Consider the following 27,672-nt stretch of genomic DNA (forward strand, 5'->3'; position numbering starts at 1 on the left):
ACTTTTGCCTTATGGCAAGGTGCTCCATCATGCTGGAAAAGGTATTGTTCGGCGCCAAACTGTTCTTGGATGGTTGGGAGAAGTTGCTTTCACAGGATGTTGTTGTACCATTCTTTATTCATGGGTGTGTTCTTAGGCAAAATTGTGAGTGAACCACTCCCTTGGATGAGAAGCAACCCCACACATGAATGGTCTCAGGATGCTGTACTGTTGGTATGACACAGGACTGATGGTAACCCTGACCTTTTCTTCTCCAGACAAGGTTTTTACGGATGTCCCAAACAATTAGAAAAAGGATTAACCAGAGAAAATTACTTTACACCAGTCTTCAGCAGTCCAAGCATTATACCTTTAGTAGAATATCAGTCTGTGCCTGATGTTTTCCTGGAGAAAACTGGCTTCTTTGCTGCCCTTCTTGACAACAGGTCATCCTCCAAAAATATTTGCCTCACTGTGTGTGCAAAAGTACACCTGCCTGCTGCCTTTCCTGAGCAAGCGCTGCATTGGTAATGCCCTGATCCCACAGCCAAATCAACTTTAGGAGATGTTCCTGGCGCTTGCTGGTCTTTCTTCGGCACACTGAAGCCTTCTTCACAACTGCATCACTCTCTTTGAAATTCTTGATGATCCGATAAATGGTTTAGGTGCAACCTTAGTAGCAGCAGCAATATCCTTGGCTGTGAATCCCTTTTTGTGCAAAGCAAGGATGACTGCATGTGTTTCTTTGCAGGTAACTATGGTTAACAAAGGAGGAACAATGATTTCAAGCACCACCCTCCTTTTAAAGCTTCCAGTCAGTTGTTCTAACTCTGCATGACAGATAACTCTGTATCTCCAGCTTTGTTCTTGTCCACACTGACACCTGTGTTAACATGAGAATCACTGACATGATATCAGCTGGTCCTTTTGTGGCAGGGCTGAAATGCAGTGGAAATGATTTTTTTTGGGGATTAACTTCATATTCAGGGCAAAGATGGAATTCATTTGATTGCTCTTCATAACATTCTGGAGTATATGCAAATTGCATCATAAAAACTGAGGCAGCAGACTTTGTTAAAATTAATATTTGTGTCATTCTGAAACAATTCTGAATCTTTTGGCCAGGGCTGTACAATGTTGACTTCTACAATGTTAAGTTATATGCTAGCGCCTTAAAATGGCTTTACAGCAGCTGTGAGAATTGAACAAGGTATCATCTGAAAATTATGAATTATCATTATGAAAATTTGGAGAATGAAATAAAAATATATCAAAATGAATTTAAAAATCTGCTAGATTCAATATTTTATATTTAAAAAAACACACAAATACATTAAATATTACAGTGAGCTTTGGAGATGCTTGACACTTTGCATCTCTGTACAACAGGACTCAAAGACCATTATAATATAACTTCTCGGGGCATATTTGCACGGATCAGCCATAACCCACCTAATATTAAGTAGCTCCCCCTTTGCCACAAAAACAGTCCTAACCCGTTGAGGCATGGACACCACTAGACCTCTGAAGGTATGCTGTGGTATCTGGCACCAAGCTGTATGTAGCAGATCACTGCCTCCCCTAGCTTGCCTTTTTCCCATAGTGCATCCTGGTGCCATCTCTTCCCAAAGTGACACACATGCAATTTTCATCCCCATGATGTAAAAGAATATGATTCATCAGACCAGGCCACCTTCTTTCATTGCTCTGTGGCCCACTTCTAATGCTCATGTATCTATTGTAGGTGCTTTTGGCTGTGGCCACAGATCAGCATGGCTACCATGATTGATCTGTGGATACACAGCCCCAACCTGCAATGCATTGTGTGTTCTGACATCTATCAGATCCAATTTTATTTTTTTCATCAATTTAAGCTAGTGCAGCTCTTCTATTGGCTTCCTCAAATGCATAAATGAGCCCTAGCCACCCATAACCCCGTCGACGGTTTTCTTTTCTTGGACAACTTTTGGTTGGTCCTGACCACTGCGGACTGGGAACAACCCACAAGAGTTGAAGTTTGGGAGATGCTCTGACCCAGTCGTCTAGCCATTACAACTTGGCCCTTTTCAAAGTCATTCAAATCCTTATACATGCCCATTCTTTTCTGCTTTCAACACATTAACTTCTGGGAGAACATGTTCACTTGCTCACTCTTAGGTGCCATTGCAACAAGATAATCAATATTTTTCATGTTTTCTGTCAGTGGTCATAATGCTATGACTGATTGGTGCATCCAGATGATCACCCACACACAAGCGGTCATACTATTCATCACAGTGTGACAAGTGCCATTTTCTGTGACCAGAGCAGGCTGTCACACAATATTTAGCACTGTTCTGCCCTTACCTTACACTTTCTGAAGTGTGACCTGCACTATATGAACATGAAAACCTGCAGAGATGAATGGAAGATCTCCTATTGCTACCATTATGTACAGCAGATTAATGATGTACCAGGCCCCAAACTGTGTACGTTTGATGTCCATTTACATTTGTGCCAACAATAATAAATGAAAAGCTTTTATGTATGCTGTCTATCTTTTAAGTATTTTTGCACATAATCCATACTGCACGTTCACGGTGCACTTGCTAGAATGTGGAAGGGTTTTGCGAAAGCTACAAATCACGTGCACTTGAAACACTTTGAACAGGACTGACTTGGATACTATTAATAACCTCCTCAGCATTTGTTTATAGCATTGAGCCCAATAAGTGTAACACTGGAATTAAAGAGTGAACAAAACGCAAATACCTTTAAAAAGAACAATAAAATGGAAAGGCTAGGATGCCTAGCCATGGGCTGCAATGCAGGCTACTTTAGCTCTGTTAACCACATCTTAAAGGGGTATAAAACCCAAAATCAAAAATGTAATATATTGCAGCTTACCGATCATTACATGCAATAGGTTTTTTTTTTTTCTGGCCAGTAACACCTCCTGTATTAGAGTGCCTCCACTCTGGATGAAAGAGCACAGGGGGTACATTTGGACAGCAGCTGCTTTGTCAATCTGAGAGGAGTATTAGATATACTAGCACAATAAATAAAATTAAATACACAAAACAATTTAAAGCCAAACTCCAGCTCACAATTTATAAGCAGATACAGCAAACATTTTTTTCTTTTGGAATGAAAGATTTATATAAATAAAAGCTGATAATTGTAAACAGCCGTGTCAGTATTAAATGGTTTGTCTCATCTCCATAACTGATACTTCTGCGGGAGTTTATTCTTTTGAAAACAACAGACTTACTGGCTAGATTACCAGATGAAAATAGAAGATTGCCTAAGAAAGATAACTAATGCAGCCATCACTTTCAAGAATCAGTAAGCAGCAATATAATAAATGTTTACTTTTGGGATTAATACCTCTCAGAAAACACGAGTCAAATGAATAAAAAATAGTTAATACATAATACACCTGCCCGTGACTGGAAAGTAGGTGTAAACCACATGTAACTTTTCTTTTTAAGCGGTCCTTGCATTTAAAAAGGCGGGACTTTGGACTGCCTAAAAGTTTACCCTAAATCAGGGGTGGACAACTGTGGCCCTCCAGCTGTTGGTTAACTACAAGTCCAATCATGCCTCTACCTTTGGGAGTCATGCTTGTAACTGTCAGTTTTGCAATGCCTCATGGGACTTGTAGTTCTACAACAGCTGGAGGGCCACAGTTGCCCACCACTGCCCTAAACGGATAGTAGGGAAAAAAAAAAAAAAAGGAGGGGGGTCCCCCTGCAGGTTAATGTCATAATGAGCTAATATGCACTTCATGACGTCACTCCCAAGCATGCGCACGGGAGTCACGATCAAAGCATTGCACTCCAAATGGATGGCAGCCAAGTATGCCATCCAAAGCGCAGTGCCCTGGTGACAGCACCAGCCGCTGCAACTGTGAATATCTATTAAATGGTGCATGTTTAGAAGATATTCATTGTACCTACAAATATGCCTTATTACAAGTGGAAAAGTGGACTTTACAATTTATTTACAAGTATATTTTGTTCAGGGGTTTGGATAAAAGCAGACCTTGCATTTTCATGTAAGGTCTATGTTACAGCATATTACTGTTTATGTGAGGAAGCAAAACACACCTGTATAGACTCTAATAGAGGTAGCCATGCCTCCATTCTTGCGCCAAATCAGTTGTGAAAAAGTTAAAACCATTTTCTCCCCTGAAAATGTGTGTGAACAAGAATCACAGAACGGTTTCTTAAATACAAGGTTTCCTTTGCTTATTCAGAGCTAATTAAAAGGCTCTTTTAGTCCCCCCCCCCCCATCAGAGACCCCCTTTACATCAGAGCACCCCTTTACTTGCTAGTCTTCCTCAGTGAAACCTCCCCCATATCCAAGCTCTCTCAGCATCCGTCTCATTAGATCTTCCTGCCATCAGTGCCCTCATTAGATCTTCCCCCTCAACTGAGCTCCCCACCATCAGAACTCCCCATCATCATTATCCTATCACAGTCCACCCTTAGCACAAACTGGATGGAGATGGGACGTAGGTGGAGCAGATCTCTGCACGCTGCCGTTCTCTTCTCACCTCACTCAATGCCTATCACCTGGGTTTATTTTTTCCTATGTGCATAGCGTTCTGTGAGCTTCCCTCACCTCATGTCTGAAAAATTGTAGACATGCTGAACAATTCTGCACATCACACTAGTGTTCTGGCATGAACAAAGCGCATAGAAAAAAAAATAGTTTTCCATGTGTCTTGCACAGAGCTCCATTTTTCTGGTGCATGCATTTGATGTGAAATAGCCATAAATGTGAACTCTAACAGTGAACTTCTCTTATTTGCTCCCTTTAGGTTTGTGAAATTTACCATTGAAAGTGATATTTTATATCTGTTCAAATAGTGTAAAAATACCGGTTGATCCTGTCAGAAATCCAGGGCTGTCCTGTGTACACTGCAATTATATTTCAAGCACTATTATCTGTCCTGCTACATTGTGGTGATAAGGAAAGCATTATGTAGTCCTAAACCCTTCCTGTCCTAGGGTGAGGACATTGCGCCTCCATATAGATACAGTACACCAACTGAGCGTCTCACCCCAAAACAGGACATTTGTTACAGATTGAATCATCAGGTGAAAACAATAATTGCAGTCCTTACATCCAAGGAATGCTAAGATGCAATATAAATGTGAGAGAGGCATAAAATCCATTTTATTGTTCATCTGGGGACACAGGACTTCAATTAATTGCTCAATTATACTGACACCTTCAGGAGGCTTTAGGCACTGCTAAGCAAAGTGACCAGCCTGGTAATACTCCTGGCATGCCTAGTTTAATGCAAAAGCAGTACCAAGTGCATGAATCATAGCACACAGGGGTGGGACTTGTGTCTCCCAATGAACTATAAGAAATTAATTATAGGCCGGTTACATGCTGCCACCTGATGCTGGAATGACCACGCAATCATCCTCTCAGCCTATTAGACTAATGGTGGACTAACAGCAGCCACTACTGTTGTCATGTAGCCGCACACAGAGCAATTAGTTGTACGATGTATATGCCTGGACACAGTCAACCACGTCCAGCCTAGGAGATCTGCTCCTAACTGCAGATAACCACTCAGTGTGCGGCTACATGTGGCCAAACGGTGGCTGCTGCAGCTGCTGATCACATTGCCCGGTCATTCCAGCGGTATTCCAGCAGTATCAATCCGCCAATTCTTGCCACAGGAATCGGACAGCCACATGTAACCAGTCATGTGAAGATCTTACAGCAAGTACAAAAATTGCATTTTCTTTAGCATTTCTTGAAGGACACAGAAATGTATTAATGGTCAAGACATCCAAAGCTAGTCCAACATAGGGATGGAAAAACCACTAACAGGCCCATGATAAAACATAACTGGAGGACCACCTGCAGGACTTTATGCCAGATGCTGGGATCAAAGTAGACATGAACATCCATCTTGTAAAATCTTGTGTGAACAGAGCAGGTGGAAGGTTTGCAGATCTGGAAAATAGTATCCTGAAGCCAAAATGCCCACACAGAGTAAGACTTTCAAATTCAAGCAGTGGCTGGAAAGCAGATATGCACAGTGAAAAATACATTCGGGCAATAGAAGATCTACTTTTGATGTACTGGGGCCAGACAGAAGGAAGAACAATAGCCTGGTTGAGATGAAAGGCCCAAAGTGTTTTGTTGAGGAAGGGTTTCAAAACTACCTAGCCACTGTGTAATACCAGGCAGTGCCCTCTACAGGATAAGGCTGTCAGCTCACTTACCTCACAGAGAAGAAACAAAAGAAAGGCCAACTTGTGAGTGACAATAGAAAGAGTAATAACCCCAATAGGTTCAAAGAGTAGTTTTTAAGGAGGCGAGTCAGATCCCTCTGAATTAATGGGGGAACCACATAAGAGGTACCCCGTATGAAGGTCTTAACCAAGGAATGAGAAGCAAACAGACCCTGGAAACCACCTCCTCACCCAAGCATTCAATGAGCTGGCTGACCAATTTTCTATAAAGGTTAACAGACGTCCCCCGTACTTTAGAAAGTATGGGCACCCCTTCATGCAGAGGAAGACTTGTCTGAAAACTTGGTGGTCTTGGACATGCAGGAACTTATTGCTAGCCTGAAAGTAATGAAAGGAACCCTTCTTGGTCTCCGAGGAGGAATGGGGCTTCCTAGGCAAAATCCTAGGATTCTTTTGTTAGAACAGATGGATGCTCTTGCAACCAGTGGCAATCTTGAGGGTGTCCAGGTCAGCTGCAAAGAAATACGAACGTTAACCCATGCTGTGGTGAACCAGTGGAAAGCGGGAATAGTAAATGGCACCCAACTGTCCTAATAACAGGAGATCTCAGTGCTCAGCCCACACAGCCTACTTACAAAGTGAGCCTTCAGAGACAGGGTCACACCTGGCCTGTGCCATGGCTCTGGACTCTGAATGTACTTCTTGCCTAACTAATCAGTACATCCAGGTCTAGAAGTGCCAAGCGCAGAGCCCAGTGTCAGAAAGTAATGTTGCAGGTTGGCCTACTCCGGTCAGAGTATGACACTCAACGCTAGTGCTAAGGAGCTGTCAATCTGGATATCTGCGATTAATGTGGTTGTAAAGGCTCAAGGCTTTTTACCTTCAGGCATACTATGCCGACGGTAAAAAACATTGTGTGCAGCCGTCCCCTCAATAGTGACCTGAGCCCCATCCCGATTCATCGATGTGCACAACAGCCTCCGCTGTCCTGGGTCTCTGCCTCCTCATCGGCTCCCACTGCTGTCAATCACAGCCAGTCAGCCAATGAGGAGAGAGAGGGTGGGGCCAAGCCATGGCCCTGTGTATGAATGGCACATGGAGCAGCAGCTTGAGAACATGCCTGCTCGGTTGCCTCCATACCAAGTTGCTTGCTATGGGGGCACCCAATGGAAAGGAGGAGCCAGGACGACAGCAGGGCACCCGAGAAGGAGGAGGATCCAGTCTGCTCTGTGCAAAACCACTCCACAGAGCAGGTAAGTATAGACATATTTGTTATTTTACAAAAAAAAATTGAACATTTAGTATTGCTTTAAGACCAGCTCACCAGCCTATCGAGAAATCTTGACTGAATAGAAATGTTGATTGAAGATAAAAAATAACTATCAAAAAGAAAATGTTCTTCTAGGACACTAGAAAAAAAATGAAGCATTCTGGCATAATAGGAGGGGTTATCCCAAGCTGGTTATGGGTTTGTTTGCCAATGTCCAAATCCTCCTATTGGCTGCAGTAGAATTCCTGTGTTCCTAAAAGAACGCCACAGAAATAGCATTTTTTGAACAAGTGCAATTTTTAATCTGATTGATCAGCATGGAGCAATACATTTTGAATCTGTAACTGCTATTATTAAAGGATGAGTTCATCTGTTTTAACTAAATACCAGGCAGCTGGTATACCCACAGTCTTCAGTTAGATCTGAATGTAAGTTCAACATTTCAGTACAATGGAAGGCCAGAACATATTTCCTGCATTGTACTTTTGTACTGAGCCAACTTCCCTGGAGATTTACACAGGTCCATCAACGTTGGTAATAAGACCACTCACTTTGTGTAGCTAAGGGAGTTGGAATGGCTGTAGTATGAAAAGTAAAAAATACTGCAAAGCTGACAGAACCAGGGTGGAGAAACACAGAAAATTAAATCCAAGATATGAAAACTTTTAAGAGTTAAGAAACACAGCTATGGCCATAAAAAAATAAAGGTTTCCAAGATTTAGCTGTAATGACTTTGGAAATACAAGAAAAGTATGTGGACTCCTGACTTTATCTAGCAAAAGGAGCTGAAATGGATGCTGCATAAAAAGCAAAATGTGCTGCAGAACTGACAAAATCAGAGTGGAACACCACAACAAATAACATTTAAGAGATAGCAAAGCTTTAAAAGAGTAAATGTGACACTAAATTAAAAAAAAAAAAAATCTATATAAAAAAATTCTATGAATTCTTAACTCACAAAAGTACCATCTATTGCTCTCCACCTCATCCAAATTTTGTTTTTCTGCTGTGATCTGACTTCCTGTTAGAGGGTGGCTATGTTTGGTCTCCTTGGTCCCACTGTATGCAAGAACATAGCCACCCTCTCTTGCTTGCTCCTAACATGGACCAAGGAATAAGTTGTATTGGACATAGAGTAGTGAGGACAACTAATGTGCACTGCTCTTTTCAAACAAAAGGAAGTGTGTGTATGTGTGTTAAATGATTTCATGAAAAATAGAGTACAGGGCCATTAAGTGGTGGATGCATATAGATTATTTTTGGAGAAAAAGAGCATGGTTTAGGGTCACCTTAAGAAACATAAAACTACAGTCGAAAATATAACTGTTTACAAGTATTAAATGCAAACAATGACGCCATCTTACAATGCATTCAGAAAGTAGTCAGACCCCCTTCACTTTTTTTCAATTTTATGTTGCAGTCTGACACTACAGTTGTTTATATTATTTTTTTTCCTCAAAAATCTACATTCAGTACCCCATAATGACGAAGCAAAAACAGAATTTTAGAAATGTCTGAATTTATTAAAAATAAAAATCTGAAAGATCACATTAGCATAAGTATTCAGATCCTTAGCAACACTTGAAATTTCGCTCAGGTGCCTGTCATTTCTCTTCATCGTTGCTAAGATGTCTCCACACCTTGATTGGAGTCCACCTATGGTAAAGTAAATTGATTGGACATTGGACATTATGGAGTACTGAGTGTAGATTAATTAGAAAAATAAGAAATTAAACAACTGAAGTATTAGGCTGCAACATAACAAAAGGTGGTCTGAATACTTTGTGAATGCGCTGTAACTGCTTTAAAAATACAAGGAACATATGTAAACCCCATTAGGGAGTGATAGTCTCCTGAATTGTACAATAATGGCACAGCCGAGGGAAAGTAAGAATTTTCTGTCATGTTAAAGAACAGTGCATGAAAGTGCTCTTGTTCTAACATTGTTGCTCTCATACATTTTCAAAATATGTTAAAGAAAACATATATACATTTCACAAAAGTAACATCTCAAGGACTAATACAATATGCTATCTGTGGAAGCATTGCAATAATTTGCAATCCAATCCAGTTTCTGTTCTGTTTCAACCAGTCAGGTTAAAGCGACACTGTCGCTATTTTCAAAAGATAAAAAAAACTACAACTGCAAAGTAAACAATACTTACCTGGCCCCTGCTGCTATGTTGAGAAATGCTTGCTTTGAAAGACTTCTGCATTTGACCATTCTGGGACGGTTAGATGCTGGCGTTCCCCACTGTACTATGTGGTTTCCTCCACTGTCTTCTATGTCATTATAGGATCTAGTAGTGGGTGAAAGGAACCACAATGCATAGCAGGGGACCAAGCATCCAACACACCAAGAAGTGTGACAGATGCAGAAGTTCTTTGAGCAAGCATCTCTCTTCAATACAGCAGAGGTCAGCAGTGCTGACAGCGGGGTTGGTAAATATTGCTTGCTCACTTTTCAGGGAGCACTTTATCTTTAGTCCCTTTAACACATTGACAAAAGTTAATCATCTGCTTGAGAAACACACTCTGGCGGGCTATCTTTCTGGACAACATAGTCATCTTCTGGCATATCCACGTCTTGTGTAATTGGTTCATCATCACAAGTATTATTTTCCTGGGTAATCTCATCTTCAGAGGGATCATCTTCTTGAGTTACGCATTCATTTGGATCTGCCGACATCATGTGCAAACCATTTGAGTGGAGAAAAGCCTTTAGCTCATCCTCATAGATCACCTTAAGTGGTATTTGCCTGTCCTTGAATGTTGTACGGTCTAGTTTTTCAGCCCTGGATGTTTCTTCAGTCGAAGGTAGTTTTACCAACACATCCCCAAGGCAAGTATTATTTTTGTCAAATAGCAGAAAAATATCATCTTCATTCAAAGAAAAACCCACAAAGAATTCTTTAACATCACTTTTGGTGACATCAGGAGAAAGGTTTCGAAGATAAAGGTATGCTTTAAAGTGACTACTACTTTTCCCTTTGCATGAAAGTAGTTTTTGCATTTCTGATTTAGAGATAAAGGATATGTATATCTTATGTCCTTTAAACATTACTCTGTTTAATGCAAGAGCCTTCTTAAAGTGCTCCTTACTTGTGAATGTGGCAAAACCTTCTCTTGTTCTGTGACCTCTTTCATCATACAAAAAGACAATGTGATTATCACGTACATGATTAGAAAAAAGCCTTTTTATGTCATCTCTTTTAGCACGGTAGCTCACGTTCATCATTCGCACATGATATTCCCCAGGATTTCTTGAATTCTGTTTTTCAGCTTGACTTGCAGGTGATCTAGAACAGCTTAGTGGAGTTCTAGAGGAACTTAGCGGAGACCTAGTATACCTTCGTGGAGATCTAATATTCCTTCTAGGCGATCTAGATCGTCTTCTCGGTGACCTAGACCGCCTTCTTGGAGATCTAGACCGCCTTCTTGGAGATCTAGAGTGTGTTTTTCTTCTGCTATTTCCTGATGTGCTTGATATGCAGTCATCTTCATCATAATCAAGTCTACCACCATATTTTACCCACTCTTTTTCATCTGACCACATTATGCGTATGATCTTGCTATCCTTGTATCTATTATAGCCTTCACATGCACCATTTTTGTTGCCAAACCTGACTAATACAACTACCCTACTAGGTGAATCTTCATCTTTAGAGAACACTATGTCCCTTATAAAAACACCATCAAAGAAATGTCTGATATCTGCCGGAGTTGGATCACAATCACCAATGTCTACTCGTAAATAAAGCGCTTTTGAGCGGGAACGAGCTTCTCTGCCTTTACTTTTTTTCTCATCAGTACCATTTCTACCATGAGCAGAATCTTTGGCTTTGTCACAGTTTTCCAAAGCTTGCTGCTTTTCTTCTGAGGAGACAACTGACATTTTTATTATGGAATCCTTTATTTGTAGGCCTGACATTTGAAGTGCTTGATAAGCATTGTCCCATGTTGCAACATCAACAAAAGCTTCACCATCTGGCCCACCAGTTATATGAACCCCTCCCTGGGGAACGTCAAGTCCAACAAAGAATTTTCGAATATCATTACAATTGGCTCTTTTGGAAAGTCCTTGTAACCGAAGAGTAACACTCATTCTTAGTTACCTGTAGAGAGAAATGTATTTTTTTACTATTAAATATTAAAAAAAAAAAAAAAAAAAAAGCAGTAACAAGGTTACAATATCAAATTCAAAAGTATGGCTTTTTTGTAGATTCATATTGCGAACAGTTTTGTGCATATAAAAATATATAAAGGTCTGGTTGGATATAGTGCTAAAACAATGACCATATACTAATAAGACAAATCATCACCCTGGAAAACCACGGGTCTCAGTCATGTCTACTCACCTTTGGTTAATTTACTTTTCTCCCCAAAAACGGTCCTCGGCTATGACTATATTGCCGTCACTTTAGGGAAGACTATGTAAGAAAGCGAAGAGGAAAAGTTAATGCAATTCAAAGTAAATGTGGACTACAACACTTTAAGAACAAAATAAATAATAAAACAGCTACAACATTAAGGGCCCATTCACATCAGAGAAGTTCATTGCAGTGTTTTCTAACGTTGTCCATTGCTTTAAGGTAGCCCCATATAAAGGTGCGTTGTGAAGATGCATTGGGGTAACATTCACACTACAAGAAATCATGGTGCACCAACGTAAGAACAAGCAGCAATAAAAACATGACACAATTGCAATCGCTCCCCTACGTTATCCAGAACCAAAAAACAAAAAGGGGGACATTAAGCAAATTAGTGACACAATTAATGACAAATAAGACTGCCTCATGTTCAGCAAACTCTCGATGACAGGTTTACAGTTTTGTGAGTGTGCATTTCTGTCAAGCCAAGAGACAGGTTTATTACCAATCTTTACCAAAAAAGGAGTGAATATGGAGCGGCTGGTCCGATATTCCTGCCGCCGCAACCGGTCTGATATTCCTGCCACCGCAACCGCCGCGCAGAATACCTGGTCGGCCACTCGGCTCTTCTCTGCAGCAGACCCTAACCTGTTCCTCGGTCCAGCGCTGTACAGTCTTCCGGTGCCGGTTTTCTGGGACACATGACAGGTCCCAGAAGACGCCGGACCATTCACAAAGCTCAGCACTTCTCGCACATGCGCAGTGGGCACCCGGCTGTCACAGCCCAGTGCCTACACTAAAGGGGAGTACAACTTCAGGTACCCGCTCCCCCTCCCTCCCCCAAAAGGTCCGCAGCCTCTGGCCTTCTCCAGCACTGTGTCCGCAGCCTCTGGCCTTCTCCAGCACTGTGTCCGCAGCCTCTGGCCTTCTCCAGCACTGTGTCCGCAGCCTCTGGCCTTCTCCAGCACTGTGTCCGCAGCCTCTGGCCTTCTCCAGCACTGTGTCCGCAGCCTCTGGCCTTCTCCAGCACTGTGTCCGCAGCCTCTGGCCTTCTCCAGCACTGTGTCCGCAGCCTCTGGCCTTCTCCAGCACTGTGTCCGCAGCCTCTGGCCTTCTCCAGCACTGTGTCCGCAGCCTCTGGCCTTCTCCAGCACTGTGTCCGCAGCCTCTGGTCATCTCCAGCACTGTGTCCGCAGCCTCTGGTCATCTCCAGCACTGTGTCCGCAGCCTCTGGTCATCTCCAGCACTGTGTCCACAGTCTCTGGTCATCTCCAGCACTGTGTCCGCAGTACATTGGTTCAGAATATTTATTTTCTTGTTTTCCGCCTCTAAAACCTAGGTGGGTCTTATAGTCAGGTGCGTCTCATGGAGCGAAAAATACGGTAAGTCAATCAAAGAAAGCCTTGTCCTCACTGATAAAAATACAAAGCTTTCTGTGAATGGATGAGTAGTGCTCAGCCTATTTTGCTTTGGCAACAGACCGGAAGTCCCCATACTTTTGCCAGAACACAGCACTGAATACTGTATGTAGTTGATGCTGAGATCACATTCTGGCCCATACCTTAAACAATTGGGTATTATGCAGCAACAAAAACAGAAAATAAAATAAAACAGCAGCAGGGTGATCGCCGTGGGGATGAGTAAAAAGTGGTGAGGGTTGGACTTTAAAAAGACCCCATCACTTTGCCTTGAATGGTCACGGTGAAAGGGAGTTTTTACCATAGCTTTTGAGTACAGGTTATGTCCTTGTACTCATTCCTACTCCAGTAAACTGATAAAATAAAGAACCATAAAAGAAACATACACTTTATGGAAAATATGTAGCCCCTTAGAGAAGGATAGTCACTATCAAGAGCAAGCATTTTCAGGAGAAGTTAATGGCACCCTCCAAACATCTTTCAAAACTGGTGTACTTTAAGATCATATTTAGCTCACATCACAAAGGCTGCCCAACAATGCCAAACAATATTAAAAGAGAAGTTTGGGTATTTTTCCCCCCAAATTATACTTAGGTGGATGCAATCTCGTTCTGATGCTGCATCAGTCCCCCCCCCCCCGCTGGCTCTAAGTGTGAGAATTCAGTGAACACATGACCGCTGAGTTCTCACCGCTGCTGTGAGCAGAGAGAAGTGACTGCTTACAGTGGCAGTGAGAACTCCGTCACCGCTGTCTGCTCTGCCACCCCCTGTGCTCACTGGAGCGCTGGGTTGTGGAGGGGCAGGGAGCAGTAGCTCAGGCTCTCAGCAACTCGCTGAGAGGCTGAGCCAGGTGCCGCCCCAGACTCTGGGGTGGATCCTGACTTTAAAGTCGGGATCTTTCCACAGCCTGGACCGGCTGAGTAAGGTTGGCCATACACTATACAATTTTCTGTCCAATTTCTGCCCAGTTTTCTTTAGATTTACCCTCAACTATGTAGTGCAAGGGCCTGCCTAATTGGATACAACTGAAGGTGTTGTTTAGGTTTGACCTCATATTATATGGTTTTTGGTAAATCTAAAGCAATTTTCTAAAGAAAATTGTATAGTGTATGGCCAGCCTAAGGGGCTTCAGCCCCGTCAGCTGAAAATGGGTCACAGTAGTGCAGAACGAACTGCACTCCTGTGATTCCTATAATTATCTAATTAATTATCTAAGCATAGCCTGAGGTATTTAGGCAATGCAGAGCTTAACAGCCATTACACAGTGAGCAATCACATGTTGTAAGTTCTTCTTACCAGTTACAGAGGTTCAACATACTGCAGCCAAATTAGTGTTTGTTTCCTCTTCACAGAAAACACAATTTCTTCCCTGCATAAGCCACAACCAGAAAAAAAAACCCTAGTGGGGTAGAAAAGTCAAGCAGGTCTGATTACAATGAGGATGGGCAGACTTATCACCAGACTTTAGGTACAATTTGCAAATTATAACTCAACCGCTTCCCAACCACCCTATAGAAGAACTACTGCTACAGGATGGCAGGGCTGCACAAAATCATGTATATATACGTGATTTTGTATTTCTGAGCAGGGGGCGCGTGCACCGCCCTAACTGAGCCGCCATTGGCAGGTACAGCTGTCGATCACAAGGTCCAGGCCGGAGATTCCCCGCTGGTACCCGGCGATCACCGAGGAACAGTGAAAGGGGAGAGGTCTGTGTGTAAACACAGATCTCTCCCCTGTCATCAGGAACTTGTTTCCCTAGTAAAACAGCACACATAGTAAAACCGCACACAGTTAACCCTTTGATCGTCCCAGATGTTAACCCCTTCCTGCCCAGTGTCCTTAGTACAGTGTCAGTGCTTTTTATTAGCACTGATCACTGTATTAGTGTCAATGGGGATGTCAGTGGCAGTTCCCCCCCCAGTGTCAGAATGCCCACCGCAGTCCTGCAATAAGTCGTTGATCAGCACCATTACTAGTACTGTATATACAAAAAAAATTCCAGTATGTATACTGCCATTTGTAACTTTCACGTAAACCAATTAATTTACACACATTGGGATTTTTTTTTTTAGCAAAGATATGTAACAATACATTTTGGTCTAAATTTATGACGAAATTTGATTACTTTTTTTTACTGGATATGTTTTATAGCAAAACGTCAAAATATTGTTTTTTTTCTTGTCGATGAGGTCGGCGATGTAGCTAGGGGCAGTGTTGTGGATGGCTTTGTAAGCTGTGGTTAGTATTTTGAATTTTATACGTTGGGTTAGTGGAAGCCAGTGAAGGGATTGGCAGAGAGGGGCAGCAGTCGCTGATCGGTTGGTAAGGTGTATGAGTCTAGCAGCAGCATTCATAATAGACTGAAGGGGGGATAGCCTGTGTAACGGTAGACCAGTGAGGGAGTTGCAGTAATCGAGGCGGGATATAACCAAGGCGTGGATAAGTGGTTTTGTGGTGTCACTGGTCAGGAAAGGGCGGATTTTGAGGCAGCAGGATTTAGCCAGTGAGTGGATGTGGGGCCCAAAGGAGAGGTCAGAGTCTAGGATTACGCCTAGCACCCTGGCATGAGGGGAAGGACCAATGGTTGTGCGGTTGATCTTAATGGCAAAGTCGTGAATGGGGATCGGGGAGAAGGAAATATTACAAGCTCAGTTTTTGAAAGATTGAGTTTGAGGTAGTGATGTGACATCCATGCTGATATGTCGCTTAGTAGATTTGTGATACGTGAGGAGATTGAGGGGGTGAGCTGGGGAGTGGAGAGATAGATCTGGGTGTCATCAGCATAGAGGTGGTATTGGAAGCCATGGGAGGTTATCAGTTGGCCCAGGGAGGAGGTATAGAGAGAGAAAAGGAGGGGCCCAAGAACAGAACCTTGGGGTACCCCAACAGAAAGGGGAAGAGGAACGGAGGAGGAGGAGTTGTATGTGACACTGAAAGTGCACTGAGAAAGGTAAGAGGAGAACCAGGAAAGAGCAGAGTCACGGAGGCCGATGGAGTGGAGTTTACTGAGGAGGAGCGGGTGGTCGACTGTGTCAAAGGCCAAGGAGTATGAGTATGAAGTAATGGCCGTTGGTTTTGGCAGTTAGTAGGTCATTAGTGAGTTTAGTAGGGCAGTTTCTGTGGAATGTTGTGGGCGGAAGCCAGACTGTAGGGCATCAAGAAGGTTATTGTCGGTGAGGTAGCAGTTCATACGGTTGTAAACAAGGCGCTCAAGAAGCTTGGAGGTAAACAGGAGCAGGGAAATGGGTCCTAAGTTATTCAAACAGGTGGGGTCCAGCGAGGGTTTTTTGAGAATGGGGGTAACCAGTGCATGTTTGAGCGAGGAGTGAAAGGTGCCCATGGAGAGTGAGAGGTTAAAGATGTGGGTTAGAGAGTTTAGGATAGAGCAGGAAAGAGGCTGCAACAGTTGTAAGGGGACAGGATCCAGGGGACAGGTGGTGAAGTGGGCCTTGGAAAGGAGTTCGGTAACTTCCTTGGTGGTAACAGGGTCAAAGGAGGAGAGTGTTGAGTTTGGTGTTGGGCCTGGTATGTTGGTTAGGGGGAGGAAGCTTGACACTGGAGATCTCATCACGAATTGTGTCGATCTTCTTCTTGAAGTGACTGGCAATCTCCTGTGCAGTAACTAAGTTGGAGGGTGGAGGCAGTGGGGGGTGGAGTAAGGAATTAAGGGTAGAGAAGAGCTGACGAGGATTGGATGAGAGGGTTTTGATGAGAGTGTTATAGTAGGTTTGCATAGCAGTGTGGAGGCTGGAGTTGTATTTAAGAAGAGCGGATTTGTAGAGGGTAAAGTCTTTCAGGGATTTAGTTTTACGCCATGCTCGCTCAAGAGTGCGGCTGCGTCTCTTGAGACTTCTGGTGTCATCTGTTTGCCAGGGTTGAGACAGGCGAGGCCTGGTTCTGCGTGTAGAAAGAGGAGCAAGAGCATCCAGGGAGGATTATAGGTAGTTGTTGTAGACAGATGCGGCCAGCTCTGGGCAGGACGGGGGTGCAATTTCATCATAGAAGCGCTCAGTAGCGGAGTGAAGAAGGTCAGGGCTGAGGTGGAGGTTTCTACAGGTGACTGTTTGCTGGTTGGAGGCATGGGAGGTAGGAGGCAGGGAGAGTGTGAAGCTGATCAAGTTGTGATCAGAGAGAGGAAAAGGGGTGTTAGAGAGGTTACAGGGAGTGCATAGGTGGGTGAATACAAGGTCAAGGGTGTTGCCATTGCAGTGGGTGGTGGATTGTGACCATTTTGTTAGGTTAAAAGAGGAAGTTAAGTTGAGTAGTTGAGAGGTGGCAGGGGTGTGAGCACTGACTGGGATGTTAAAGTCGCCGAGGATGATGGCAGGCACTTTAGAGGAGAGAAAGTACGGTAGCCATGATGAAAAGTCATCGAGAAAGCGTGAAACTGGGCCCGGTAGATGACTGCGATCAGTCATCTACTAGCTACATGGGACCCTAAACAAAGGTGAGAATCCCCTCTTAGTTGTCACCAGGTTAGGCGATACAGCTCAGAAACTATTTAAAAGGCTAAGATCACCTTTTTTTAGAAAAAAAAAATCCCCCCCTAATGTCTCCGTACTCTGTGCTTTCCATTGTCATGCGATTCTTTGCTACTCAAGTCACATTTGAAATTGCACTAGTGTGAATGGAGCCTAATGGTTTGCCATCAAGCTCATAGAAATAAACTGATTACGCCTTATGGAAAAACAGATTAACCAAAGACAAATATACCCAAAGTCTACGAGCCAGTAACAAGATGGCTTTCTTCTGATGTACTCAATTCTCACATCTAGAGCAGTCCCTATATCCACCAACTAAACACAAATTATAGAAGCCACATGTACACTTCCTCTGGCCACCACAGCAGCCAAAAAAACAAAACAAAAACTAGCGGAGTCCTAAAACCACCAGGATGCAAAAAATCCAATGTAACTGGAGTGTGAGTAGCATGGCCAACCAATGCAAACAGGGCATGAAAAAAAAACCCAACCCAACAAAAAAAAAAAGTAAGGATTGCCTACAGCTCAAAAAGCCATATGAAGGATCTTATGCCCAAAGCTGGCATCGGATGAGGTCTGAAAATCCAGCCGGTATAACTTAAAGAGTATGTGTGAACAGAAGGCCTGATGCTGAGAAGCCCATGGGGTACTTGTAGACAGAGTAGAGGGCAACTTGACAGGAAAGGGGAGGGGGACCTGAAGTCTCAAGACCATAAATATGAATAAGCCTGACCTTCCTAAGGTGGCGCAAGAAGCTGTGTACCCTTCTGAGCACCATCTAGGATGACAAAAAGGGAATCAGTCTTTCTGAAGAAAGCAGTAGCTGGAAGATGGGACTCACAGCCTGAACCACATCCATGCAATGGCAGGAAATCTCCATTTGACTAACTGGAGCTGGATAGGAGATAAATGTCCTGGTTGAGGTGAGGGGCTGAGATTAATGTAGATAGGAAGTGCTGGTCCTCAACACCACCTTGTCCTTGTGCAAACTAGAAAAGTTTCTTTGCAGATTAAGGGCCCCAGCTCAGATATCTGGCTCTCAGATGTGATAGATACAAGAAAAACCACCTTGTGGGTAAGAGTAGAGAGAAGAAGATGGCTCTAATAGTTTTACACAGTGGTTTGTGAAGCTCTGAGAAAACCATACTCAGACCCCATTGAGTCAAGGAGCTACATGGGACCCTAAACAAAGGTCTTAAAATAGAATTCCAGTCTAAACCGATCTAAGCTTAAACCTGCTCCCACCCACATTCTACAGTGCCTTGAAAAATTATTTATACCCCTTGACATTTTGTCATGTTACAACCAAAAATGTAAATGTATTTTATATGATAGACCAACACCAAGTGGCACATAATTGTGAAATGATAGGAAAATGATAAAATACTTTTCAAAATTTTTACAAATAAATATCTGAAAAGTGTGGCGTACATTTGTATTCAGCCCCCTGAGTCAATACTTTGTAGAGCCACCTTTTGCTGCAATTACAGCTGCAAGTCTTTTTGGGGATGTCTCTACCAGCTTTGCACATTTAGAGAGGGACATTTTTGCTCATTATTCTTTGCAAAATAGCTCAAGCTCTGTCAGGCTGGATGGAGAGTCTGTGCACAGCAATTTTCAAGTCTAGTCACAGATTCTCAATTGGATTTAGGTCTGGACTTATACTGGGCCATTCTGACACATTAATATGCTTTGATCTAAATCATTCCATTGTAGCTCTGGCTGTACGTTTAGGGTTGTTGTCCTGCTGGACCCAGTCTCAAATCTTTTGCAGACTCTAACAGGTCTTCTTCTAAGATTGCCCTGTATGTGGCTCCACCCATATTCCCATCAACTCTGACCAGCTTCCCTGTCCCTGCTGAAGAAAAGCATCCCCACAACATGATGCTTCCACCACCATGTTTCACGGTGGGGATGGTGTGTTCAGGGTGATGTGCAGTGTTAGTTTTCCGCCACACACAGCATTTTCCTTTTAGCCCAAAAAGTTCAATTTTGGTCTCATTTAACCAAAGCAACTTCTTCCACAGGTTTGCTGTGACCCCCACATGGCTTCTCGCAAACTGCAAACGGGACTTTTATTGGCTTTTTTCAACAATGGCTTTCTTCTTGCCACACTTCCATAAAGGCCAGATTTGTGGAGTGCACGACTAATAGTTGTCCTGTGGACAGATTCTCCAACCTGAGCTGTGGATCTCTTCAGCTCCTCCAGAGTTACCATGGGCCTCTTGGCTGCTTCTCTGATTAATGCTCTCCTTGCCCAGCCTATCTGTTTAGGTGGATGGCCATGTCTTGGTAGGTTTGCAGTTGTGCCATACTCTTTCCATTTTTGGATGATGGATAGAACAGTGCTCTGTAAGATGTTCAAAGCTTGGGATTTCTTTTTTATAAACTAACCCTGCTTTACCGCTCTTTATCCCTGACCTGTCTGGTGTGTTCCTTGGCCTTCATGATGATGTTTGTTCACTAATGTTCTCTAACAAACCTCTGAGTGCTTCACAGAACAGCTGTATTTATACCGAGATTAAAATTACACACAGGTGTACTATTTACTAATTAAGTGACTTCCGAAGGCAATTGATCCCACTAGATTTTAGTTAGGGGTATCAAAATAATGGGGGCTGAATACAAATGCATGTCACACTTTTAAGATATTTGTAAAAAATTTTGAAAACCATTTATCATGTTCCTTCCACTTCACAATTATGTGCCACTTTGTGTTGGTCTATCACATAAAATCCCAATAAAATACATTTACGTATTTGGTTGTAACATGACAAAATGTATACAATTTCAAGGGGTATGAATACTTTTCAAGCCACTGTAAATGCTATATTAATTCCCCTGTAAAGAAAAGATCTGTATACTTACCCAATTCTAAGGCTGCTTAGGTCCAATCTCATGACCAGCTTTCAGTGATGGCTTCAGGGGAGAGGAGAGACAGTGGATGCCCCTTATTAAGTCTATGGATGACATCAGCACTCCGGTATTGCAGCTGTTGTCAGCACTCTTTTGCTGTCAACACTTGGGCATTTTTGTACATTGCGCTGCGCATGCGGAGCTCAGTGTACATTTACAGCTGACAGGCATATAGGGTTGTGTAAAAGTGATCTGAATGGCTATACAACTGCCCGATCACATTTACAGGGGATGGAAGGGGCTCTTCTGCATCTTCCATCACCAACAGTCACTTTTCGTCCTCATGCACACTGGACATTTTTACAGCTGCTGTTTTTGGCTTTTGACTTTTATTTCTAGAGCCAGTAAACTCCCCAGCATGTTATCTTATGTGTCCATGCACGCAGACTATAATCGTTTTTTGGCATGAAAAAAACCCCAGAACTAGTGGGTTGCTAGGGGAGTTTTTATAGCTGTAAAAATGCGGCCAATTGCAGCAAACTAGTGTTTTTTGAGGGTTTTTTTTTACAAAAAAAAAAACTTAAAATGCAAACGCGGCAAAATGCTACTAAACACTAAAACAAAAGTGCTAAAAAAATCTCATGTTTTTAACATGACTTAACATAGCTAATGTTACCAGCGTTATTAAAACGCCCAGTGTGTATGGAACTTTCCAGGGCTCTTTTGTTCCACTGGGGACTGAAGTGGGTGGTCAAGACAGCGCACCATAACGATGAAGGAGAAACTTCCAATCTGTGATCATCTCGTTGGTGTACAAAACCAGAAGCAAAGAGGGTTTTGTCACTTCTGGTTTCAATTTGTTGTTTACAACGCATTACCAGCTTGTAAAAAAATCAACAAAAAAAATTGCAACAACCACTATTTTTTTCTCCGGGGCCTTTGCTTTCAGAAATTATATAATGTTTGGGTGTTCTACGCAATTACCTAGTTATAAAAACCAAATTAAAAAAAAAATGCAGCTTTTTGCATGTGTGCGAGAAGTGTCAGAATTGGCTTAGGCTCCATGAGCTGCTTTTTTTTTTTTTTCTTTAGGCCTTTTGCTTTATTTTCACCTGGTCATCCTGCAAGGAAGTCTTATTTTTCAACATATTTAACAGACCAAGTTATTCAGGAAAAGTGATAATTAAAGGATTGAGACAAACCATTTAGAGAATTAAACACTGCATACAAGTCTGCTTAAAAACACTGCTTCCCCCCTCCTCCTATCTATGCTGTATACTGCTGGTAAAAAGATGTGTGGAAAGAACTTTTTTCAACCTGCTCCAGTGTGTTCACCTGATGCAGAAGCTCCGGCTTCCCTATGTCATGGAGCACTTGACAACAGGCTGAATCAAGGCCCACCTGCCCTGCATATATGTTAAGGCAGCAGGAAGAGGTAAAATTACCTTGCCATCAGAAGGTCGCTTTAAAACAAAAGGCAACTTTAACCACTTAGCACCTGCCTGCAATGTATGGGTACTGCCTACTTCCGGGTTTAGGAGGTGCTGTGATTGTACACAGCGGGAGCTTGTCAGCAAGTCCCGGGAAAAGATTCACGGCCAGGATCATACAATCACAACCCAGAACTTTGGGTTGGTAAGCAACATAGAGTTCTGTACAGAGGGAGAAATCGGTCAGGTTCTTATCCCTGCCATGCTCTAAGTACACTAGGAAGGACGGTGATGTACCACGTTCTAGGTACACTAGGAAGGACAGTGATGTACCACGTTCTAGGTACACTAGGAAGGACAGTGATGTACCACATTCTAGGTGCACTAGGAAGGACAGTGATGTACCACATTCTAGGTACACTAGGAAGGACAGTGATGTACCATGTTCTAGGTACACTAGGAAGGACAGTGATGTACCATGTCCTAGGTACCCTAGGAAGGATAGCGATGTGCAATGCTCTAGGTATGCTATGAAGGATTGTCCTGTACAATGCTCTAGGTACGCTATGATGGACAGCGATGTACCACGCTATGAAGTACAGTGATGTACAATGTTCTAGGTATGCTATGAAGGATTGTCATGTACGATGCTCTAGGTACGCTATGAAGGATGGTGATGTACAGCGCTCTAGGTATGCTATGAAGGATAGCGATGTCCCATGCTCTAGGTATGCTATGAAGGATGGCGATGTCCCATGCTCTAGGTATGCTATGAAGGATGGCGCTGTCCCATGCTCTAGGTACGCTATGAAGGATGGCGACGTATGACACTCTAGGTACGCTATGAAGGATGGTTATGTACAACATTCTAGGTATGATGTGAATTATGGCGACATACGATGCTCTAGGTACGCTGTGAAGGATGGCAATGTACAATGTTGTAGGTATGCTGTAAATGATGCAGAAGTTTGCAGGGATGTTTAGGATGCAAAGGTGTACTGACAGGGTGAATAAAGATGTAGGTCACATGTAGGGCAGGCCATTCATTTCAATGGGCTGCTCTATGTGCTAGAAATGAGAAAAAAAAGTCCCTGACCCTTTTTAAAAATGTCACCGAGCCACACAGTGCTACAGCACAGTGAATTGTGGTGCGTGTGAAAACATCCACATCAGCATATGTGTGAGGGTGTCATTAACAATCAGTTGCCCTCCGCCCTATAGCAGAAGTACTGCTACAGGGCGTCACAGCTGTGCAAAATCATATATATCTCCATATCTATATATATATATAGATATATATATATATATATATCTATATATATACACACACACATATACACACGTGATTTGCATTTCAGGGTAGGAGGTGAGCGTGCACGTCCTACCCGTGCCGCTATTGGTGGCTGGGGATATCAATCACCGAGTCCTAACTGGGACTCTTCTGATCGTCGGCAGGGCTGAGAGGGGAGAACACAGGTCTCTTTCCTGTCAGCATGGACATGCTGCTTTGTATCTCTCTGTACAGCAGATACAAAGCAGCATTTCTCCCTAGTAAAACACAACACAGCACACAAAGTGAAACAGCACAGTTTACCCTTTGATCGACCCAGATGTTAACCCCTTCCTGCCCAGTGCCATTAGTACAGTGCCAATGCTTTTTATTAGCACTGATCACTGTATTAGTGTCACTGGGGATGTCAGTGGCTGTTAGTTCCCACCCAGTGTCAGAATGCCCGCCACAGTCCTGCTATAAGTCGCTGATCGCCACCATTACTATATATATATATATATATATATATATATATATATATATCTATATATAAATTCCAGTATATATACCGCCATTTGCAGACTCTATAACCTTCAAGTAAAACAATTAATATACACGTATTGTGATTTTTAAATTTATGAAGAAATTTGTTTTTTTTCTATTTTTTTTGTTTTATAGCAAAAATAGTTTTTTTTTTCAAAGAAGTCTTTTGTTTTTAGCGCAAAAAAACCCCCCAAAAAACGCAGAAGTGATCAAATACCACTGAAAGAAAGCTCTATTTGTGGGGCAAAAAAGGACATAAATTTCATTTGGTTGCAGCGTTGCATGACCATGCAATTGTCAGTTAAAGTAAAGCAGCGCTGTATCGTAAAAAATGGCCTGGTCAGGAAGGCAGGTAAATCCTCTGGAGGGAAAGTGGTTAATGGCACTGCTGTGTATCCGCTAAAGGGCAACACATTTCTGTGGTGTCAAGAAAGTGATTTTGCACTGTTCCCAACATGCACAAATGTGAACATAGGCAAAATGTCTCAATTACATAGTGGTCAGTGTATATATTCTCACTACATTGGGGCAGGGTGTAGAATCCTCTCTTTCACACTAGTTGTCAGTGTAAATGTTTCCCTTACATTGTGGTCACTGTGAATGCTCCTATTACATTAGTAGTCAGTGTAAATCCCTTTACATTGGTGGCCAGTGTAGAAACTCCTCTTTATACTGGTAGTCGGTAAAAAAAATCCTAACTCCCTTACAATGGTGATCCATGTAGAAGCCCCCCTTAAACTAGTTGTCAGTGTAAATTCCCCCTCACATGGCTGGCTAGTATAGGAATTTATTGGTTGTTGGTGTAAAATTCCTCATTATATTGGTGGTCAGTGTAAATTCTTGTACATCGGAGTGTAAATTCTTTATCACATTGGTGGTCAGTGCAAATTCCACATTACAATGGTGATCAGTGTAAATTTCTCTTTACATTGGTTATAAGTGCAGAATTGCCCTTACACTGGTGGTCTGTGTAAATCCCCCTTTATATTGCTCATCAGTGTAAATCCCCATTTATATTGCCCCCTAATGTTGGCGGTCAGTGTAGAAATGTCACCTCCCATCCAGCACTGCCACTAATCCCATCCCCCCTAAGCACTCCTACTGATCAAATCCCCCCACCAGCACGGTCATTCATCCCATCCCCCCTAAGCACTCCCACTGATCAAATCCCCCCACCAGCACTGTCACTCATCCCATCCCCCCTAGGCACGCCCACTGATCAAATCCCCCCCACCAGCACTGTCACTCATCCCATCCCCCCAGCACTGCCACTGATCCCACCCTCCCCCCAGCACTGCCACTGATCCCAGGATCCCTAGGATTTTTCTGTCTATTGGTGGGTCCCCTCACCTTCTCAGTACATGGTGTGCAGGCAGGGAGAAGATAATGTTCTGTAACCTTCAGAAACCAATCAGTGAGCGGTAATGACATGCAGTAACCTCTAGCAACCAATCAGTGAGCGGTAATGACGTGCAGTAACCTCTAGCAACCAGTGAATAGTAGTGATCTGCTGTCATTTCTGTCAACCAATCCATGAGCAAGAATGATGTGCAGTAACATCTAGTTGCCAATCAGTGAGCGGTAATGATATGCAGTAACCTCTAGAAACCAGTAATGATGTGCAGTAACCTCTAGAAGCCAATCAGCAAGTGGTAAGGATGTGCAGTAACCATGAGAAACCAATCAGTGAACAGTAATGATGTGCAGTAAAATCTAGCAACCAATGAGCAGTAAGGATGTGCAGCAACCTCTAGCAACCAATCAGCGAGCAGAAATCATGTGCTGTAACCTCCAGAAACTTATCAGTGAGCTGTAACCTCCAGCAACCAGTCAGTGAGCGGTAATGATATGCTGTAACCTCCAGCAACCAATCACAATCACTGCCTGATCTGCTGCAGTAAACTGATTTGGATTCTAGCCATTTATTGTATGTCTCAGAGCAGGTGGAGAGCAAATCTGCATCGGGGGACCAATTAATATTAAAGGGGGCTCTGGATCTGGCCACAGAGCAGGAGTATCCGCGGTTTCCATGTGGTTTAACCTCAGTTTTAAGCCCCGTTCAAATCTCCCGATCCCTAATCGTGGCTGAACTTGCGACACGTTTTTGGGTGCCACTTGAGTCTGTCTTCAACGCAATTGCGGCAAAACAAGAATTTTAAAAACGTGCCATGCTTGCCATTAAAAATGGAGCACGACAAAGGCGCATAGGGAAGCCCATGAAGTGAGTAGGCTGCACCATATGTGACATTCAAAATCATATACAAAATGGCGAGCAGGTCCCCGCTACAACAGTGTGCAGCATTAGCGGTCCTAGAGACATCTGCGTGATTTCTGAAAGTGCTGCATCTGTAGTGCAATTTCAGAAAATGCAGCAGAACATGCGGCCTAATAAAAGTCTATGAGATTGCAGCGCAGACACCACAGATACAGCAGCCCTGCAGCCAAGTGTGAACCAGGCCTGATAAACAGGATATGTGATTTTCCAGAGCTCCAGTGTGACCAGGCCACAAACGTGGTATTTTTCCCGGTATTGATTAACCCCAACATGTGCTGTGACCCCGCCATCAGACACACGCAAGAAAAATAATGCATTTACTCATCTTTAACGCATGCGTTATAACGATCGTTATTGTAAGGGTCACTGCTGACAGAAGAATGACCATAGGCAATACCGGCCGTTAAGGCTGAGTGCGGAGCCACCATCACCTCGGGGTCACGTGTTTTCCCCTCCTGGCCACATAGAAACATCACATGCATAGGACGGACTATGAAGGCGCCGCTGGACATGAAGACAATTACCTCGGAATAACCGGACCTCTCCGATCACACCAACGAATGGCGCTCACAATGCTCCGTAGGAGGCGGGGTCACCGCGCACGCGCAGCCGGCTCCTCCTCGGCCACCTCCCTCGCAGCTACCAAAGTCTACACACAACACACAGCCGGCCCGAGAACACACACACTCTGGAGTCCGGGCGTATGACGTCTACAGAGACACACCAATATTGATCGCACACGGCTCCCGTACCCAAGTGGGCGGAAATGCAGCTAACATCACATCCGGGTCGCCCGGCTCAGGGCGGAAATATGAAAAAAGGGGCAGTGCTGACATCTCTAAATGGGTGTACAAAGCAACCCTATGTATGAGGACAGGTGGTAGAGATACGAATATGTTCTCAGTTCTCTCTACTTTCATGGATATACCAAAAAAAGCACTACTATGAGATTCTTCTACCCCAGAAAAGCTGCCTCTGAAGACAAAGGCTACGTTCACACTAGCGTTGTGTGCAGGTGGCAGAGAGGCATTTGGGAAGCATTTTTACCGCTTCCCAAATGCCTCGGACAATTCTGCACATTGCAGCACATGGTGCTGTTCTAAGGGGAGCGTTAATGTCGCGGCAAAACGGACACCTCTGGTCCAGTCAGGAGGCGTTGAAGCCTCCTATTCTATTCTATGGTGCCGCTCCGCAAACGCCCGGCCGGCATTTGCGGGGCGTTTGCAGAGCGGTAACACTATTTAAATTTCATTATAGGTGTTTGTGGGGCGTTTTTAACGCTCGGCAAATGCCTAGCAACCACCGCTAAACCGCGCATGCGGCGTTTGCCGAGCGTTAAAAAACACTCGGCAAACGCCAGACCAATGGTTGTCAAATGCTATAGGGGCATTTGGCAAGCGTTGGTAAAACAGTCAAGTGTGAACGAGCCCAAAGGAAGGCTGGAGATGACAACAAACTGCAGCTCAGACCAAAGTTAACCACTTGACCCCCAGAGGATTTACCCCCCTCCTGACCAGGCCATATTTTGTGGTACAGTGCTGCGTTACTTTACTTGACAATCGTGCGGTCATGC

At 43.3% G+C, this 27,672-nt stretch overlaps 1 protein-coding gene across 2 annotated transcripts; it reads right to left on the minus strand.

Moving 5' to 3' along the window:
* Positions 1 to 1,272: 1,272 nt before the first annotated feature.
* LOC149460408 (RNA-binding protein 12B-B-like) lies at positions 1,273 to 26,827 on the minus strand. 2 transcript variants are annotated; one of them, XM_089679663.1, is made up of 4 exons: positions 26,624 to 26,827; positions 14,538 to 14,640; positions 11,812 to 11,883; positions 1,273 to 11,568 (listed from the first exon to the last, which is right to left on the minus strand). In XM_089679663.1, exon 4 carries the CDS (start codon positions 11,556 to 11,558, stop codon positions 9,963 to 9,965), a length of 1,596 nt encoding a protein of 531 aa, XP_089535789.1. In that variant the 5' UTR covers positions 11,559 to 11,568; positions 11,812 to 11,883; positions 14,538 to 14,640; positions 26,624 to 26,827; the 3' UTR covers positions 1,273 to 9,962. The 2 variants fall into 2 exon arrangements, with proteins under 2 accessions (XP_089535789.1, XP_089535788.1); XM_089679662.1 differs by lacking the exon at positions 14,538 to 14,640.
* Positions 26,828 to 27,672: the final 845 nt, after the last annotated feature.

This window comes from Staurois parvus, unplaced genomic scaffold (assembly GCF_062004578.1).
Source record: "Staurois parvus isolate SC_StPar_1 unplaced genomic scaffold, SC_StPar_1.0 ptg000230l, whole genome shotgun sequence".
Classification (NCBI taxonomy): Eukaryota; Metazoa; Chordata; class Amphibia; order Anura; family Ranidae; genus Staurois; species Staurois parvus.

What these genes read in the sequence shown, in the direction of transcription:
- LOC149460408 (XM_089679662.1), bottom strand. Translation starts at nt 11,558, where the DNA reads ATGAGTGTTACTCTTCGGTTACAAGGACTTTCCAAAAGAGCCAATTGT.